Source organism: Podarcis bocagei (genome assembly GCF_964188305.1).
Source record: "Podarcis bocagei genome assembly, chromosome: 11".
Classification (NCBI taxonomy): Eukaryota; Metazoa; Chordata; class Lepidosauria; order Squamata; family Lacertidae; genus Podarcis; species Podarcis bocagei.
In genome coordinates, this window is record NC_138136.1 from 11563390 (window position 1) to 11580019 (window position 16630).

General features: G+C 43.3%; 1 protein-coding gene across 3 annotated transcripts in view; it reads left to right on the forward strand.

The window, feature by feature from the left end:
- The window catches only part of LOC308597722 (kelch domain-containing protein 3-like), a 76987-nt gene that overhangs the window by 26648 nt on the left and 33709 nt on the right, over positions 1 to 16630 (forward strand). For all 3 annotated transcript variants that reach the window (XM_081213758.1, XM_081213760.1, XM_081213759.1), the window contains exons 9-13: positions 3183 to 3283; positions 5353 to 5438; positions 7605 to 7686; positions 12265 to 12350; positions 15213 to 15297. In XM_081213758.1, the coding sequence (XP_081069884.1) occupies positions 3183 to 3283; positions 5353 to 5438; positions 7605 to 7686; positions 12265 to 12350; positions 15213 to 15297 (440 nt within the window). The remainder of the gene's footprint in view (positions 1 to 3182; positions 3284 to 5352; positions 5439 to 7604; positions 7687 to 12264; positions 12351 to 15212; positions 15298 to 16630) is intronic.

The window sequence follows — 16630 nt, forward strand, 5'->3', positions numbered from 1 at the left end:
AAAACGCAACCTGAAGCGTCTGTAACCCAAGGTATGACTGTACAATAATCTATTAAACATTAAAAGCTTCCCTAAACGGGGCTGCCCTCAGATGTCTTCTAAAAGCCTGGTAGTTGTTGTTCTCTTTGACATCTGGTGGGAGGGCGTTCCACAGGGCAGGTGCCACTACCGAGAAGGCCCTGTGCCTAGTTCCCTGTAACTTGGCTTCTCGCAGGGAGGGAACCGCCCGAAGGCCCTCAGAGCTGGACCTCAGTGTCCGGGCAGAACGATGGGGGTGGAGACGCTCCTTCAGGTATCCTGGGCTGAGGCCGTGTTGGCTGAGCTTCAGAGGTGGTGCTGCTGCGACAGGAGAGAGAAGGTTGAGCCACGACACACAAACAGGGAATGAGGCTAGAAAGTTGCAGCGAGGGAGAGGAGCAAGAGGCAGAAGGTATTTGGGAGGAAAGGAAGGAGCATATACAGTGGTACCTTGGTTCTCAAATGCCTTGGTACCCAAACAACCTGGAACCCAAACACTGCAAACCCGGAAGTAAATGTTCTGGTTTGCGAACTTTTTTGGAACCTGAACGTGCTCCGTTTTGAGTGTTACACACTGAGGTCTGTCTGTTTTTGCTATTTATTTTGCCTTTTTGTGGCTGTTTGTGTTTTGTTTTTGTGACTGTGTAGAACTCAGTTCAGCTGCTGATGGATTGATTGTGTGACTGCTGTACATTGTTTATTGCTTTCATTTTATGGGTCACTGGTCTCGTTAGATAGTAAAATTCATGTTAAATTGCTGTTTCAGGGGTTGTTTTTAAAAGTCCGGAACGGATCAATCCATTTTGCATTACTTTCTATGGGAAAACGTGCCATGGTTTTGGAACGCTTTGGTTTTGGAACGGACTTCTGGAATGGATTAAGCTTGAGAACCAAGGTGCCATTGTATTTGGGAGGAAAGGATTGAGCATATAGTGAGTAGACTGAGAAGGGGGGCAGTTCAGGAACAGGAATGCAGGGAACCCATCACCGGAAAAGAGGACAGAAGAAGGCACCGATTTGCACAAAATCCTGCTTCGGTTTTGATGCATAGATGCAGATTTAGAAATCATTCTGACTTAGTGAATGGGGAGGATGACCAGTCTCCTCTTGAGATATGGCTGAGGGTAAGCCAGTGTGACGCATGGCTACTGTTATGTACTGAAGTTCTCACCCTGGGCCAGCAGGGGGATACTGTAGATAGTTTTCACTCAGGTCCACATATGCAAATAAGGGATTGAAAGTGACGTTCAGTGATTGGATAGTTACAGAAAATTGTTATAGTTGTGTTGTACTGGAGCTCTATATAAGCAGGCTGGCTGAACCCTTCAGTTCAGTTCTGTTCTGGCCTGTGAATAGACAAGAGCTGTTTGAAGAATCGCTGTGTCATCTGATATGTTCACCCACAACTTAACAGCTACCTTAGTAAGGAAACAAGGGCCTACTGACAGTCCACATAAACTCCTGGTCTTCTCGCTCAACTCCTTAGCAGGTACTTGATATAGTTGCTGTGCACTTGAAACCCCTTAGAGTTAATTCAGAGGGTCTGGATGGTAGAGAGCAGAAGGGATCAGCAAAATGGTAAGAGAGAGAGCACTTGACCTCTGCAGACCTGCCGCCAGAGGAGATGACAGTGGTGAGTTTTGATAGCAGTTATTTCATGAAAAGCACACTTGCTGCTGTATAGACGCAACTCTCAGGGCTTCCTAGAGTGCAGGTCTAGAGGAGTGGCTAAGTGACTGAACGGCATGCTTCAGGAAGAACGACAGGAGAGCACTGTTGCTCTCGTATTCTGCTGCTTGGCTTCCCAGAGGCATCTAGCTTAGGGTTACCAGACATCCCTGGTTCCACAAATATGTCACCAGACAAATTCTGTCCCCGGAATGTCCCCAGATTTGCAAATCTGTCCCTGGGAAACGTGGCAGCGGCAGCCTCAGCAGCCCGGAGCCAGCCTGGTAGCGCAGTTGGCTCTGGCTGGCTTCAGGAGCTGCTTGCTGCTTGCTGCTCGCGGCCGGAAGTCCCCATCTGATGTGTTTTGCACAAGACACATCAGATGGGGACTTCCGGGGGGCAAACTGGCGGGCGCCACAGCAGCGAGCAGCAAGCAGCTCCTGAAGCCAGCCAGAGCCAACTGCACTACCAGGCTGGCTCCGGGCTGCTGACTGCCGCTGTTGCTGCCACTGCCAAAGGGGATCCGGGGACGTCCGCCGGTACAGACCTCCTACCCCCTGCCCCCTTTGTTTTGACTGATTAAAAAACTCTGCGCATTTATGTTTCACAGGGTACGAAAGAAGGGCTTTGCACCTTTATACAATATGCATGTGTGCTTGGGCCCAGGGTCTTTTGCCTTACCATCCCCGTTACTGACTCCCTGTTGCTACTCAGCTTAAAAAAAGGGGGGTCCCCGGATTCATTTTTTAAAAATCTGGTAACCATAATGTAGCTGGCCACTGCGTTCTCTCTGTCTCTGTCTCCATCGCTTTCTGCTTTCCTTTACATACAGGGGAAAGGAGGAGGACCCAGAACAAAGGTGTGCCTGCCCTTATATAGACATTTTAAATTGCCCGCCCTGGAGCCCAAGACCACCCCCAGAAAGATCATACATACATCACAGAAGGGAGGTAGCCCAAGGCTACCCCCCAGGTACATCATACTTACATCACAGAAAAGGCGGTCTACAACAGAAACCTGAGTGCATTGTTTATCTCCTGTCTGGCAAGTTACCTGATTGCCTTATCTGGGTTTTGGTCTTTTGTTGTTATAACTACTTAATTCCTGAATCTAGGTCACAGGTCACAGGCTCACACCCTCTTCATAACTTGAATGTGCCCTGAAGACAGGATTTGTGAGGAAAGAGACAATGGGGAAGTTTCCCACTTTGAGCTTGCAGAGAAATATTTGAGGACAATTTGTTCGGGACCCTTCTGTGGGGTTTCAAACATGTGGTTTATATATGCAGTTATGAGCATTTAATTTTTTTATATATGACCTTAAATTCTTATAACAGCAGCAATGGCATCTTGCAGAATACACCTGCCCCCTGCCAAAGAGAACAGTTGGCGGGGGGGGGCAATCTTATATACTTTTGATTTCCATGGCATTTCTAATTCTGTCTGAGTGAGCTGCGAGGCAAACTGTTAAATACAAATGATGTTTTAACTTTTCAGATCAGGCCATGCTTTTGCAACGATCGGAGAAATCATCTATATGTTTGGAGGATGTTCCGACGAAGATGAATATTGCACTGATCTGTTTGCACTGGACACAGGTGTCTTTCATTATTGCAGATCATTTCCCTCACTGTATGAATAACTGGGGTGTTTTTTCGGGGGGAGGTACAAATAGATGAAAGCCAATGCAACAACACTGTACCACTTTTGTTTGTACCTCAGTCCAAACTTCTGAGAAAATCAGAGCCAGACTTCAGATGGATCTTTACTCATGAAAATCAGCTTTGAACACACTATAAACCAGGGGGAAAAACACAATTTATGGAGATATAAGTAAAAACATACATTCTGTATCATTATTCAGTAAGAAGTTTGCCTGCTCCCAGTTTCTACTTTTCTACAAAGGCACTTGGATAACTGATAAGCACTGGGGCATTTGACACATAATTGTATCAAAATTGTATTATACAATTAAACTGTATTAAAAATTTAGTGAATCCAGGCCAAATTAATTACACTTAATTTAGTTAGTTACGGCTAGCCTGTCCTATTGATTATAATGGGAACTAAGTATTATTAAGGGACGCGGATGGACCTGTGGGTTAAACCACAGAGCCTAGGACTTGCTGATCAGAAGGTCGGCAGTTCGAATCCCCGCAACGGGGTGAGCTCCCGTTGCTCGGTCCCAGCTCCTGCCAACCTAGCAGTTCGAAAGCACGTCAAAGTGGGAAGCTAAACGCCGTTTCCGTGCGCTGCTCTGGTTTCGCCAGAAGCGGCTTAGTCATGCTGGCCACATGACTCAGAAGCTGTACGCCGGCTCCCTCGGCCAATAAAGCGAGATGAGCGCCGCAACCCCCGAGTCGGACACGACTGGGCCTAATGGTCAGGGGTCCCTTTACCGCAAGTATTATTAACTTGGTTTTGATCCCTTAAGAACTCAAGAGTTCTTAAAGAGTTCCCTTATATAACTACACCATTTCCTGTTGGCTCACTGGCCATCTCCCAAGAAAAGCCATGTTGGGTCCTCGGCTTCCACAGAGCTCAGTTCTTCATGATGTCAAATGCTGTGAAATTCCTCATTGCAGTTTTATACCACCCTGACCCTCACCAACTGATGTTGTCAGGACACTGGCTTTTTCAATGCTTTGCTTTCAAAGATGGTACTGTGTTGCCAGGAAACATTCCAAAAACTAGTCCTTTCTCAGATTGCCTAAAAATAGCTCTGAAATCTTCTCCCTTAATAATGTCAGCCGTTACTAGGCTGACGGTTGCTTCACAAGCCTGCAGTCTCTAATCAAATGCTCCAAAATTTGTGGGCCTAAAATTAGTTAATGCAACTTAAGAGTGCAATGAGAGATGCAGTGAGACTGAGGGTACATTCTGTCATATGTGGTGGACCTGTAAAAGGGTAAAAGAGTATTGGGAAATAATTTGTAATGAATTGAAAAAGATGTTTAAAAGTACTTTCCCCAAAAAGCCAGAGTCCTTATTGATGGGGATAATTCAGACGGAAAGTCCCAGGTGTCAAAAAAGGTTATTTATGTACGCCACTACTGCGGCTCATGTTTGGTTAGTCCAAAAATGGAAAATGAGTGAGGTCCCAACTAAAGAAGAATAGCAACTTGACAGAATATGCACAGCTAGCAGATTTAACATATAGAACAAGAAGAACCTACGTTTAAAGAAGATTGGAAAATGTTTATTGAATATATGGGGGGGGGAATTGTGTATATTTGAAAACGAGGGCAGCATTAAGACAGATTCAACAGTGTAAATATGTTTTGATGGATGTAATAATAGAATACTGAATGGTTCAGTTTATATAAAATATGCAGAGATTTATGTTATGCAAAATGAACCATGGAAAGAGTAGAAGGGAAGGCATTGATATTTTAAGGTTGTTTAAATGAATATTCTAAAATGTAAAACAGAAAATGTAATAAAAATTATACCAAATATAGTGCTATTAGGAATGCTTAGAATTCCCTATTTAGTTATTTGGCTGCCCAATAAGTTCCAGTCGGGGACGATGGGAGGTTAGCTCTGTTTTTATAAGAATAAATGGATGGAAATATCGAAGGCCATGAACTGCATTCCCTGATGCAAAAAAACCCCCAGGATGCAATGCAGGTTCTATTTGCTTGTTTTCTTCTCTCCTCTTCCCAAGTATTGTTAACGTGGCAGAAGTGTGATGTCAAGGGAGAAAAGCCCATCGGAAGGACGCAGCACACATTTACAGCTCACCATGATAAGGTAAAAGCCTGTCAGTTTCAATCTTCTGTTTCAAATGATGTTGCCTGTTGAGGTCCCCAAGTCACCCCCTAAATAAATCACAATTCACACAGAATTTTTGTTTAAGGTTTTTGGCATAATTTTGGCCACAACTTTATTAAAATGCCCAGGGACAGAACTGACTTCCGGATTCCAGCGAAAACCAGTAAGGGGTTTGCCATGTTTTAGTCCGAATCCCCGGCAAGGGGCTAGGGCCGTGCATGCCCCTGGGAGCATGCGGGGAGGGGTGACGGTATGGTGCCCAGCCCCATTCACTTCCCTCTGAATAATAATTTTCTTATTTATACCCCGCCCATCTGGCTGGGTTTCCCCAGCCACTCTAGGTGGCTTACAGCACATAAAAAATTGTAAAATGTACATAGTTGTCATACACAGGTGACTGCAATTATTTATCTGTGTGTGTGTGTGTGTGTGTGTGTGTGTGTATACACACACACACACACAGTGGTACCTCAGGTTACAAACACCTCGGGTTACAAACACTTTGGGTTACAGACTCCGCTAACCTGGAAGTAGTACCCCAGGTTAAGAACTTTACCTCAGGATGAGAACAGAAATTGCGCTGCGGTGGCAGCGCGAGGCCCCATTAGCTAAAGTGGTACCTCAGGTTAAGAACTGTTTCAGGTTGAGAACAGACCTCTGGAACAAATTAAGTTCGTAACCAGAGGTACCACTGTAAATATAAATACAGGGCTCATCCACACTTCCGCATGTGCTGTGCCTAGAAAGCACAAGTCTTCACATTTTCCTGCTTGACCCACACTTTCTAACCATGGGTTCAAGGAGTTTTCCCCCTTGCCCCATTCCTTTCCAAGGGAAAACCTGCTCTTTCGTGGTATATCAGAACAAATGGCAATCTAGGGTAAACCCAAATTCCTCTTAGTTCCAATTGAGCACTAAAGAGCAGTTGTTGTTTTCTTCCATCCCCCATCCTTCCTCATTGTGCTTTGAATTTCACCAGTGCTTAGTTATGTGGAATATCGCCATGTCTATGCGTAAGAGACTCCCTATTGGTTTACCAGGCCACACCTGTCATTGGGAGTCCTCTGAAATGCAAGGCGAGGCGAGTTGGCCGCAGTCCAATCAATCCCAGAGTGTTTTAGCAGATTGTTAATTAGCAGAAGCCGGCCATTTCCAAGGCAACCAGCAGTATTGGTCCGCATGTGTGCTCAGATGTTTCATTGAGGTGTGTAGGGTGAGACAAAGGGTTACAGCAGACGTCCAGACATCAACAATGAGAAGGGATCAAGGGATCCCCTGAGTCTACTTTGTAGGATGGAAGTTGTTCATAGCCATCTGCATTTTCTAATGGTAACTCAGATTAGCAGATAGCTGCTTCTCTGCCCCCAGCAAAAGTGGGCAAATATATGTGTTTGGGAATTATAGGCACAGAACTACCTAAATTGTATAGAAATTTATTTATGTATGCTACTACAGCAGCAAGAATGCTACTTGCCCAAAAGTGGAAAGAATCAGAAGTCCCACCAAAGGAGGAATAGATCCAAAAATTATGGAATATGCAGAAATGGCGAAATTTGCCAGAAGAATAAGAAATCAAGATAACAAACTTTTTATAAAAGAATGGAAATGGTTTATGGAATATTTACAGATAAATTGCAAACCAATAAAAGCATTGGCAGAATTATCGTAAAAACCTGCAGTTTCATAAAAGTATATATTTAAAGTGGATAATTAAATGAGCAAATTAAATGAATTTGGATATGCAGAAGATATTTTATAAAAAATATATATTAAGAAACTGCAGAAAGAGGGGGAAGGAAGTCAAACTTTGAAATGTTAAATTGATTGTGAAACTAATGAAATGTATAAACTTAAAAAGTATAAATAAAAACTTTTTTAAAAAGTGGACAAATAACGTTACCAATAAAGTTCAGCATAGGTATTAATGTCAAGCCTCTGCAAGACATTTGGCAGGAACAGTTTACTGTTACAAAAAAATGGACTTTCTGACTATTCATCGAAAGAAGGCCTTTAATGAGACATGGAAAAAACCCCAATTCCAGTAACTATATTTTTGTGTGGATGTTGCCGTAGAGAAGGACAAAGCAAAGATAAAGCTGAGTTATTTATTACTTTTGCTACAGTTTCTTTTGTTCTTCCTTTCAGGACATTTATTTGTTTGGAGGAACTTCCAAGTCTGAAGATGGGAGTCAAATACCAAGGAATGATATTATGAAATTAAGTTTAGGTGAGACGGGGGAGCAGTGGAAGAACGGGTGGATTAGATAACGTTGTCCATCGTTGCCTGTTTGAAAGTTACTGATTTTTGAGGTGCATTTTTGCTATTCTATTTGAATACTGCCTTTATCTCCACACTTCAAAACACACCGAGTTCTTTCCATTTCAGCTGATCCATTTGTCTGTTGGTTATCCCTTATAATGTTTTTTTCTTTGAATCTGCGCTTCTTTGTTCCCACTTCTGGGGGAAAAAATGTAGCAACCAAAAATAGTTCCTCCAGCAAAATTCACTGTGCATTTATAACTTCAGGGTAGTTTCTGGTTATTGTTCTTAATTTATCATGTCGCAGGGGAGAGGGGGGAACAATTCAAGAGTCTTGTGGCACCTTAAAGACTAACATATTTGATGTGACAGAAGCTTTTCTGGGCAGAAAGTGCTTAGCAAGTGCTTACATGTTACTGCTGAAAATTGTGTGTGTGTGTGTGTGTGTGTGTGTGTGTGTGTGTGTGTGAGAGAGAGAGAGAGAGAGAGAGAGAGAGAGAGAGAGAGAGAGAGAGACCTGGTTCACATAGTCAGAGACAGCCTTAGTATTATGCAGAATGAGGCAGCCACCTGTGACAGCGATGTCTAGAAGTTATTTAATCCACTATTGTTGCATTGTTATTTTTACTGCCAGAGAGTGTTTATGGGAGTTACTGCCTTTGGCACCAGAATAACTTGGGAAAACAAAGATCGACACAAGGACAAGAGAGAAAACAGTTGTTTCTCTCAAAAAGTGCCAAATTTATTTATTGGTACCAGATGCGTTTCGGAAACAATTCTTCCCTTCTTCAGAGACTGATCTAAGAACTATGATACATACGCTTTACAGGTTGTTTCATTAACCTGCCACTTTAAAAATGACTGGAGAACAAAGAACGCAAATATCTTTTTGAGGATAATTGTTTCATCCACGTTTGAACTCCAAACATCCGTTTCACACATTGGAATGAAAAGATTTTTTTGCTGTCGAAACCGCATACTGTAGCAAAAAGGCTCCGAGGAGTCTAAACCACAAGAACCTCTCAAGTTTAAAAGGGAAAAAAAGACTTCTTCACTTAGGAACTCCTTGTGTCAACACTAGAACGTATTCCCAAACCTTCCTTGTGTTGTAAATAAAATCTGCCCTTTTTCCCTTATGGGGTATCCAAGAGCCCGTATAGAGTCCTTACGTGGGTTCCCTATTGGTAGGAGAAAATAACAGAGGCCAACCAGAGACTATTGAGAAGCAAAGCAGCTAGTAATCCTGATCTTTATCGATCTGTTGCAACCATAGCTATCAACTTACAGATTTGAAAATAAGGGACCAGCAGCCTTGAAAATAAGGGACCAGCAGCCAAAATAAGGGACCTGCAGCCTCACCTGTTCCAGGCACTCCAGTCTTCCTGTCTTCCTGCAGTCTGGTCAAACTCATGCTGGTAGCTTCGAGAACACTGTCCAACCAACTTTGTAACCAGAGGTTCAAGTGAATAGAATCTGAATCACATGCACCACAAGGCCTATGCAGCCTCAACTTAAGATGGCTCCCTGGTCTGGCTTTGCACTGCAAAGTTTGCAGCAGCACGTGCAACAAAATGGCGTCCAGCATTCAAGAACCCCCTCAGCTTGTATTGACTAGCCACACACAAGGCATGCAAGCTCCACCCCCCAGTCGTTCTTAGACTCCTTATTGGGTGAGCAACACAGCCAAGCAACACAGCTGGAGCCTCCCTCCTCCCTGGCCGGCAGGGAGGGAAGGAGAGGAGCTGCTTCCTTTGAAATTTAAGGGACATCATTTAATGGACATTTAAGGACATCCATCAATAAGGGACAGCAGCGGGACATGGCGCTGGAATAAGGGACTGTCCCTTCAAATAAGGGACACTTGACAGCTATGGTTGCAACAGGGTGCTCCCCTCACATGCAGGAGAAGGAGGAGGACCCAGAACCCAGGTGTGCCTGCCCTTATATAGACATTTTAAATTCCCTGCCCTGGAGCTCAAGACCACCCCTCCATACATCATACATACATCACAGAAGGGGTGTAACCCAAGACCACCACCCCTCAAACATCGTACCTGCATCACAGAAAAGACGGTCTACAACAGAAATTTGAATGTTGTTGTTTTTCCTGTCTGCCAGGTTATCTGATAATGCCTTATCTGACTCCCTTTCCTGGTGGTCTTTTCTTGGTAGTCTGTCACCCTTTGAAATGGTGATGACTAAATTCCTGTAACAAGGAAGGTTTTTTTACCTCCTCCCTCCTTGCAGAGAAACATTTGGTCAGCTTGACAGTCAAAATGGTTTCAGGACTGTCTTCCTGTACTGCTTCAGACATGTGGTTTATATATTTATGTACGTGTTTGCTTGGTACATTTATGAGCATTTAATATATAAGACCTTAAAATTCTTATTACACTTGTATTTGCATGAACAAGACACAAGGCTAAACAGAAGGGGAGCAAATTACTGGCTGGTCAGCCTGGACAGCTCAGTTGTTTGCCAAGGTTGCAGGTATGATTCCAGTATGGGGCAGCTGCATAGTCCTCGATTGCAGGGGGTTGGACTAAATCAGGCACACCCAACTCTCTAGAGACTGCAATCTACTCCCAGAATAATAAAACTGGCAGTGATCTACCCATTGTCATTGCCTTTACTTGTTGAGCTTTTTTTAGGAACGACTGACCAGAGTTGTTGAGCTGTTTGGGAAGAGGATTGCATGAAATCGCTTGCCCAACAGTCCACTGCCCTCCCTCCTCCCCCCACTCTGTCTCAGACACAGGGAATAAAACCTTTCACAACAGCGCCAGTGGTGGCAATGGGATGTAGTGCCGGGTCGGGTCGGGTCACAATCGCTCAAGAGCAACTGGATGATCACTGCTTTAACTACCACAATCAACCAGGAGCACCATGGCGATCTACCTGTCGATTGCGGTCGACCAGTTGGACATTGTTGGACTAGATGATCCTCAGGGTCTCTTCCAACTCTACAGTTCTGTGATTCGAGGTCTCACATACTCCTTCCTGGTGGATGGACTTGGCTAGATGTCTTCCAAAGCTGGTAAAAACCATGCATCCTACTTTGAGCACCTTGGAGGAAAGATAGAAATGTAATAAAGCGGGTTCTCTTTCGTGGAGAGCGTGTGTTGCGGTGGGGGCAGCCATGACATCCCCTGTTGCTGGGCGGGTTAGTATGGATAGCCACAAATTTGATTAGGCACCTCCAATTGTTGCTGGGGAGAATTTAATGTTGCAAAATTGTTTGATTGATGGAGGTGCTATTTATTCCCTGTTGAGCTGCCTCTTTTCGCTCCGCGCATCGGATCACCCGCCCACCCTCCCTTTATTTAGGCTTTGTTGGTGCTGACCTTGCTTTGCCTGTCCTGGGGTCATCTGCTTTTGGGGCAGGGGCCTGGTAGGAATTTTTACCATTTGGCTGATTGGCTGGTGCCATTTGGTTTTTTGCCTACTGCGTAGCAAACCGTCACAACTTGTGAGGTTGTGGTTAGGCACTGGTTAATTTTGGTTGGTGGAGGGGATGTGGCTGGCTGTGCCTGCCCCTCCAATGCTGCTGCTGCTGCTGCAAGGGTATTCCATCAAAGGAATCCAGGGGCTCGCCATGCTCTTGTCCGCACCCCTATCAAGGGGGCTAGGGCCACTCAAGAGCCCCTGGGAGCATTTGGGGAGAGGTGTGAGCTTGGCGCCCAGCTTTATTCTCTCCCCAAAAATGTTTACCCTTACTGACTTCTGCAGGCTTGCGGTTGTCGGTTCTGCTTTCGGTGTGTATTGCGTATCCCCGGGCAAGCCAAGTTTTAGACATTTTCAACAAAATAAAAGATTGCCCAGGATTTTAACTGATTTTATACCTATTGTTGGTGGGGTTTTTTGTTTGTTTCTTTGTTTTTTACTGTTGCTATGATAATTGCTTTTGTTTCTGATGTTTTTGATCTGTTTTATATTTGTTTTATGGTTCTCTTTTGTGGGCTATCGTGAAAATCTAGATTAATAATAAATAATAGATTAATAATAATAATAAAAATTGTGAGTGATCTAAATGATCAATGACTTAGATCAAGGGGTCAAAATAATGTACTATGTGATTCTTGGTCTCAGCACTCGTAAAGCATTTTGAGAGAACTGACAAATGCAAGATAGTTTATATAGGTGCCAGGTTTATTGCAGTGCAGTTGGCTTTCCCCTTCTATTCCTGAATCTAGCCTATTTAGATTGAAGTTGTGGCTGGCTTTAGTAATTTTGAATTCAGTAACTGCACTCTGTAAAAAAAAGAGGCAATAATCTCTCTCCTAGGATCTTTCTTTTTCCACTACCCAAGTACAAATGGAGGATTAACTCATTTCTGTTACAGATCCCTTGTAGCTTTTCTTACTCCTTTTCTCTCTCTAGCATGTCTTACAACAATTATACAAAGCTCAGGCATTCAGAGGTTTCTCAGTACTATATTTATAGCACTGAGAGCACCTTCGGCATAATCCACGGGAAAGAATCATTGTTTAGATTATTGTCAGCGAGTTTGCTTTCATTATTATTATTTTCTTTTGTGCCATTCAGCACGGATGAAATGGAAGATGCCACTCTACGTAGGAATCCCCCCTGCTTGCAGACGGAACCATGTGGCGTTTATTCTTCATAGCCATGTAAGTGAAAATCATTTTGAAGCCAGGAGCCTGCTATTCTTCAGATTTTACTGCATTTCAGCCTCTCTCAGTGGACGGATCCATAGAGCTTTTCCATGTTTCGAAAGAATGCAGGATACAAGAGAGCACTTAATAATATGCTGAGCTTTGAAATGGAAACAGGTAACGGGGACTGCTAGATCACTCTCAGAAAGTGAGACTGGGTGTATCATATGGATTTGGTGATTAAGGCTGCAACCCAAATCCCACCTACCTGGGAGTAAGCCCCATTGAATTCAATACTCCTGTCATCTTTTCTCTTTTCAGAGAATCAGCTGTGGGGGATGGGAGCGATCAAGATCAGGACCATGGGGGGGGGGATGAGGGAAGTTGACTTGTGCCCAGGGCCAGATTTAGGTTTGATGAGGCCCTCAGCTACTGAAGGTAATGGGGCCCTTTATATGTCCAGCTGTCCTTTGTCAACAACAAATCGTCACTGTTTTTTGTGTTGAATATATGCTATGTGGTAATTTATGGACCTGATAGGTATCTAAAGCCATTTGCACATTCAGAATGTAGACACCCTATATATAGAAATAAGCAAACCAGTGATATTTTAGGGAGCAGGCTAGCAGGCGGGGCCCGTTACTTACATCATAGTAGCCTACACAACACAAAACACTGTTGCTGTATGTAGGTTTTATTTTATATGTTTTTTACCTTATATTTTGGAAATGTACATCCAGGTGTTTTTTCTTTAATTTTTTTGGGGCCCCCCAAGAGAGTGGGGCCCTAAGCTATACCTTGTTTAGCTTATACGTAAATCCGGCACTGCATGTGCCCTGGGTGGCAGGTTAAAAAAGGACCCCTGACAGTTAAGTCCAGTCGCGAATGACTCTGGGGTTGCAGCACTCACCTTGCTTTACAGGCTGTGGGAGCTGGTGTTTGTTCACAGACAGTTTTTCCAGATCATGTGGCCAGCATGACTGAGCCGCTTCTGGTGAAACCAGAGCAGTGCATGGAAATGCCATTTACCTTCCCACCAGAGTGGTACCTATTTATCTACTTGCATTTTTGGCGTGCTTTTGAACGGCTAGATTGGCAGGAGCAGGGACCGAGCAATGGAAGCTCACCCCGTCGCGGGGATTCAAACCACCGACCTTCTAATCGGCAAGCCCAAACCACCGACCTTCTAATCGGCTCAGTGGTTTAGACCACAGCACCACCCGCGTCCCTCTGGGTGGCAGGTTAGGAGGGTGCAAACAGGTGCAATGTGGAAGAGAGAATAGAAAAGAAATTAATGGAACAGGGTTCCTAATTCGCCCTAACCTTCCCCTGTATTGCAGTCCTGATCTGACTTCCACCCTCATTTTGTTCAAAACAAAATGATACTAGGAATTCCAATAAGGTCATCCATAGATAGCAATTATTGAATGTTAGCTATATTCTTATATGTGTTCTGATCATTTGGGAGTATTTAGCTAGGTACTTTCACTGTTTGCCGTTTCCTGTCATCCTATCTGCTTTGGGAGAGTCAAAGGCAAGGTCTGTTGGTTACTGGGATGGTAGAGGGATTTACTAATATCGAGAACTGAATATTGGGAGTGTGAGGGATGCCTGGATCCTGGCCTGAGCACTGCAGTCAAAGTCAGATCCGTTAAAAAGGCAAAAGTGACTGGTCAGTGCTTGTAACCCCAAATTTATGAAGGGTATTAGATTGAGGAAGACAGTCTTATCCTATCATATTTCTGAAAGGTTCAAGAGTTGCTGCTGCTGTTTTTGTTCTTCAGAAAGCAATAAGCAGGCACAGCCCTTCCCCATTAGACAATGTCAGGATTTGGGGTGGGGGAGTAGATAACTTACAGGGCCCAAGCAAGGATAGCAAAATTTATAAGCTCCATGCATTTTCCAGTGCTTGTTAGTCATACCTAATGGGCCTGGTTTGGGAGGAAAGACTGTTAATTTGCGATATGTCTTTTTTAAAATATTTATTAAAGTTTCAGAAAAAGGAATTACATAAAAACAAAAAATACAAGAATAAAAGACAAAAAGAAAAATACAAGAAAAATACAGAATAAGTACACTTACAAAAAAAAGATAAAAAAATAAAAATAAAAAATCAACTTTTCCATATCTTACATTCATATCCTTGTTTCCCTGACCTCCTCATACCTCCCTTTTTTGTATTCCAATTCAATTAATTAATTCAGCAATTTCTTTCCCTCCTTATTATCCTGATCTTTGATCTTAATATATTATAACATTAAATTTTTACCTATTTAAAAATCCAATTTTCCATATTCTTTATACCATTACAGCTAGAAACCACTTCACTTCATTCAAGCATCATTCTAACATTCATTAATTTTGCAATACTTCTGTAAATAGTCTTTAAATTTCTTCCAATCTTCTTCCACCGACTCTTCTCCCTGGTCTCGGATTCTACCAGTCATTTCCGCCAATTCCATGTAGTCCATCACTTTCATCTGCCATTCTTCCAGAGTGGGTAAATCTTGTGTCTTCCTAATTTGCGATATGTCAACCCTCTTTGGCTCTTTGATGAAACACACTGTGCAAGTATAGGACAAATGACAGCAAAATTTGAACACTGTCCACTCTAATTTCAAAGTGCAGATTTCAGAGTGGGAGTTTGCTTACAGTTTATTATCTGAGACCAGTGGAGATCCCTGGCATCTTGACTTTGTTGGATAAACCCTCCACAATGGCAATTTCCAAAGAGACAATTACGAAATTACGAAATTGTGTGTGTGTTTGTGTGTGCTCCAGACCAAAAGATTCCATAAATGTGATTTGTGTTACCATTGTTTGAATGCAAATTACGCTAATACGTTACTGCTCATTCTTCTTTCTCTGTATTCACAGCTTTATATCCTTGGCGGCACAAATGAAAAAGAATTAAATGATCTCATGGGAATGAAACTGATAAATCCTTCTGACAGACAGCCGAGTAAGTTTCGTTAAGTTTTTGATGACGCGCCATTAAATTTGAACCCGTTCCCATCACTCAGTTCCGCACCACTCTCACCATTGTGAAGAGGCAACTAGAAAGTTCTAGGTTTCCAAAATCATTTATTCTTCACAGAACCAACTAATCATTGAACACACTTCTCTAACGTTAGTTTTGTGTGCTGGATATTCACATAAAGTGTTACTGTCCAGCTTTTTTTAAAAAAACAATATAATTCAAACTCAAAGTGCATAACTTCCTCGCTCGCCTGATTTCATTGCTGAATATGCTCTATTAGTTTGTCTCATGAATCAGTATCACAGAATGAGTTAAGCCTCATAAAACTGATTTCACCAAAGGTAAATTTCTATACGCTATAAATCTTGTAGCCTTATTGGAGTTCACCGATTGGGTCTGCATTGCTCCCGGACAGGAGGAAGGAAGTCAAATGACACCGAGTTGGTTCAAAGAAAGAGTTTATTCTGCTCTCTGGATAGCAGAAGGCACTTGTGTGATTAGTCCACAGCAAGTCCAAAGAAATGAGAAGTTTCATGCAGTATATATTTCCTCCAGGCACCCTCTCCCTCCTTCCCCAGGAATCCAGCCACGTCAGCCTATGTATGCAGGCTGACATCACAGATGTTCCTGCTCCGGCACTCTTAACCATAAAAGGGTATTCCTTCCTATGCTTCTGACCATAAAAGGATCTTCCTTCCTGTACTTCTGACCATAAAAGGATCTTCCTGTTCCTACTCTTATCTTGGAGCAAGAGGTCACCATCTCCGAGAACACCCTCTGGCACTGTTCCCAGACTGGGTCTGTGGTCTTTGTGGTCAGGACGTAAGATAAGGCACAGACGTGCCTTCTCTGTTCTACTGGTACAGTGAAGGCCATACCTGCCATCACAAACTGATAAAGGAGAGAGCTTTGAGCACAGCCGGGTTTTTGTTTATACATTGACTCAGAGCTCAAGTTAATGGATTTTAGCTAAGGGAAAATAGGGATTTTGGTGCCTGCACAGTCAGTTTTGGGTTTGGGAAACCCATTCCTTCAATCTTAGCTAACCATATTTGGAGGAATAATATGATTTGATTGCAGCTGCTGTGGAAGGCTGTAGCTCAGTGGTAAAGCACTGCTTTGCACGCAGGAGGAACCAGATTCAGTCCCTGACATCTCCAGGTTGCGTTAGGAGAGGCTGCTGTGCGAAGCCATGGAAACCCGCCACATTCCTGCATTGCAGGGCATTGGACTCGATGACCTTTGGGGTCCCTTCCAGCTCAACAGTTGTATGATTCGATGATCTATAGCCAGAGTAGACAGTGCAGAGCTAAAT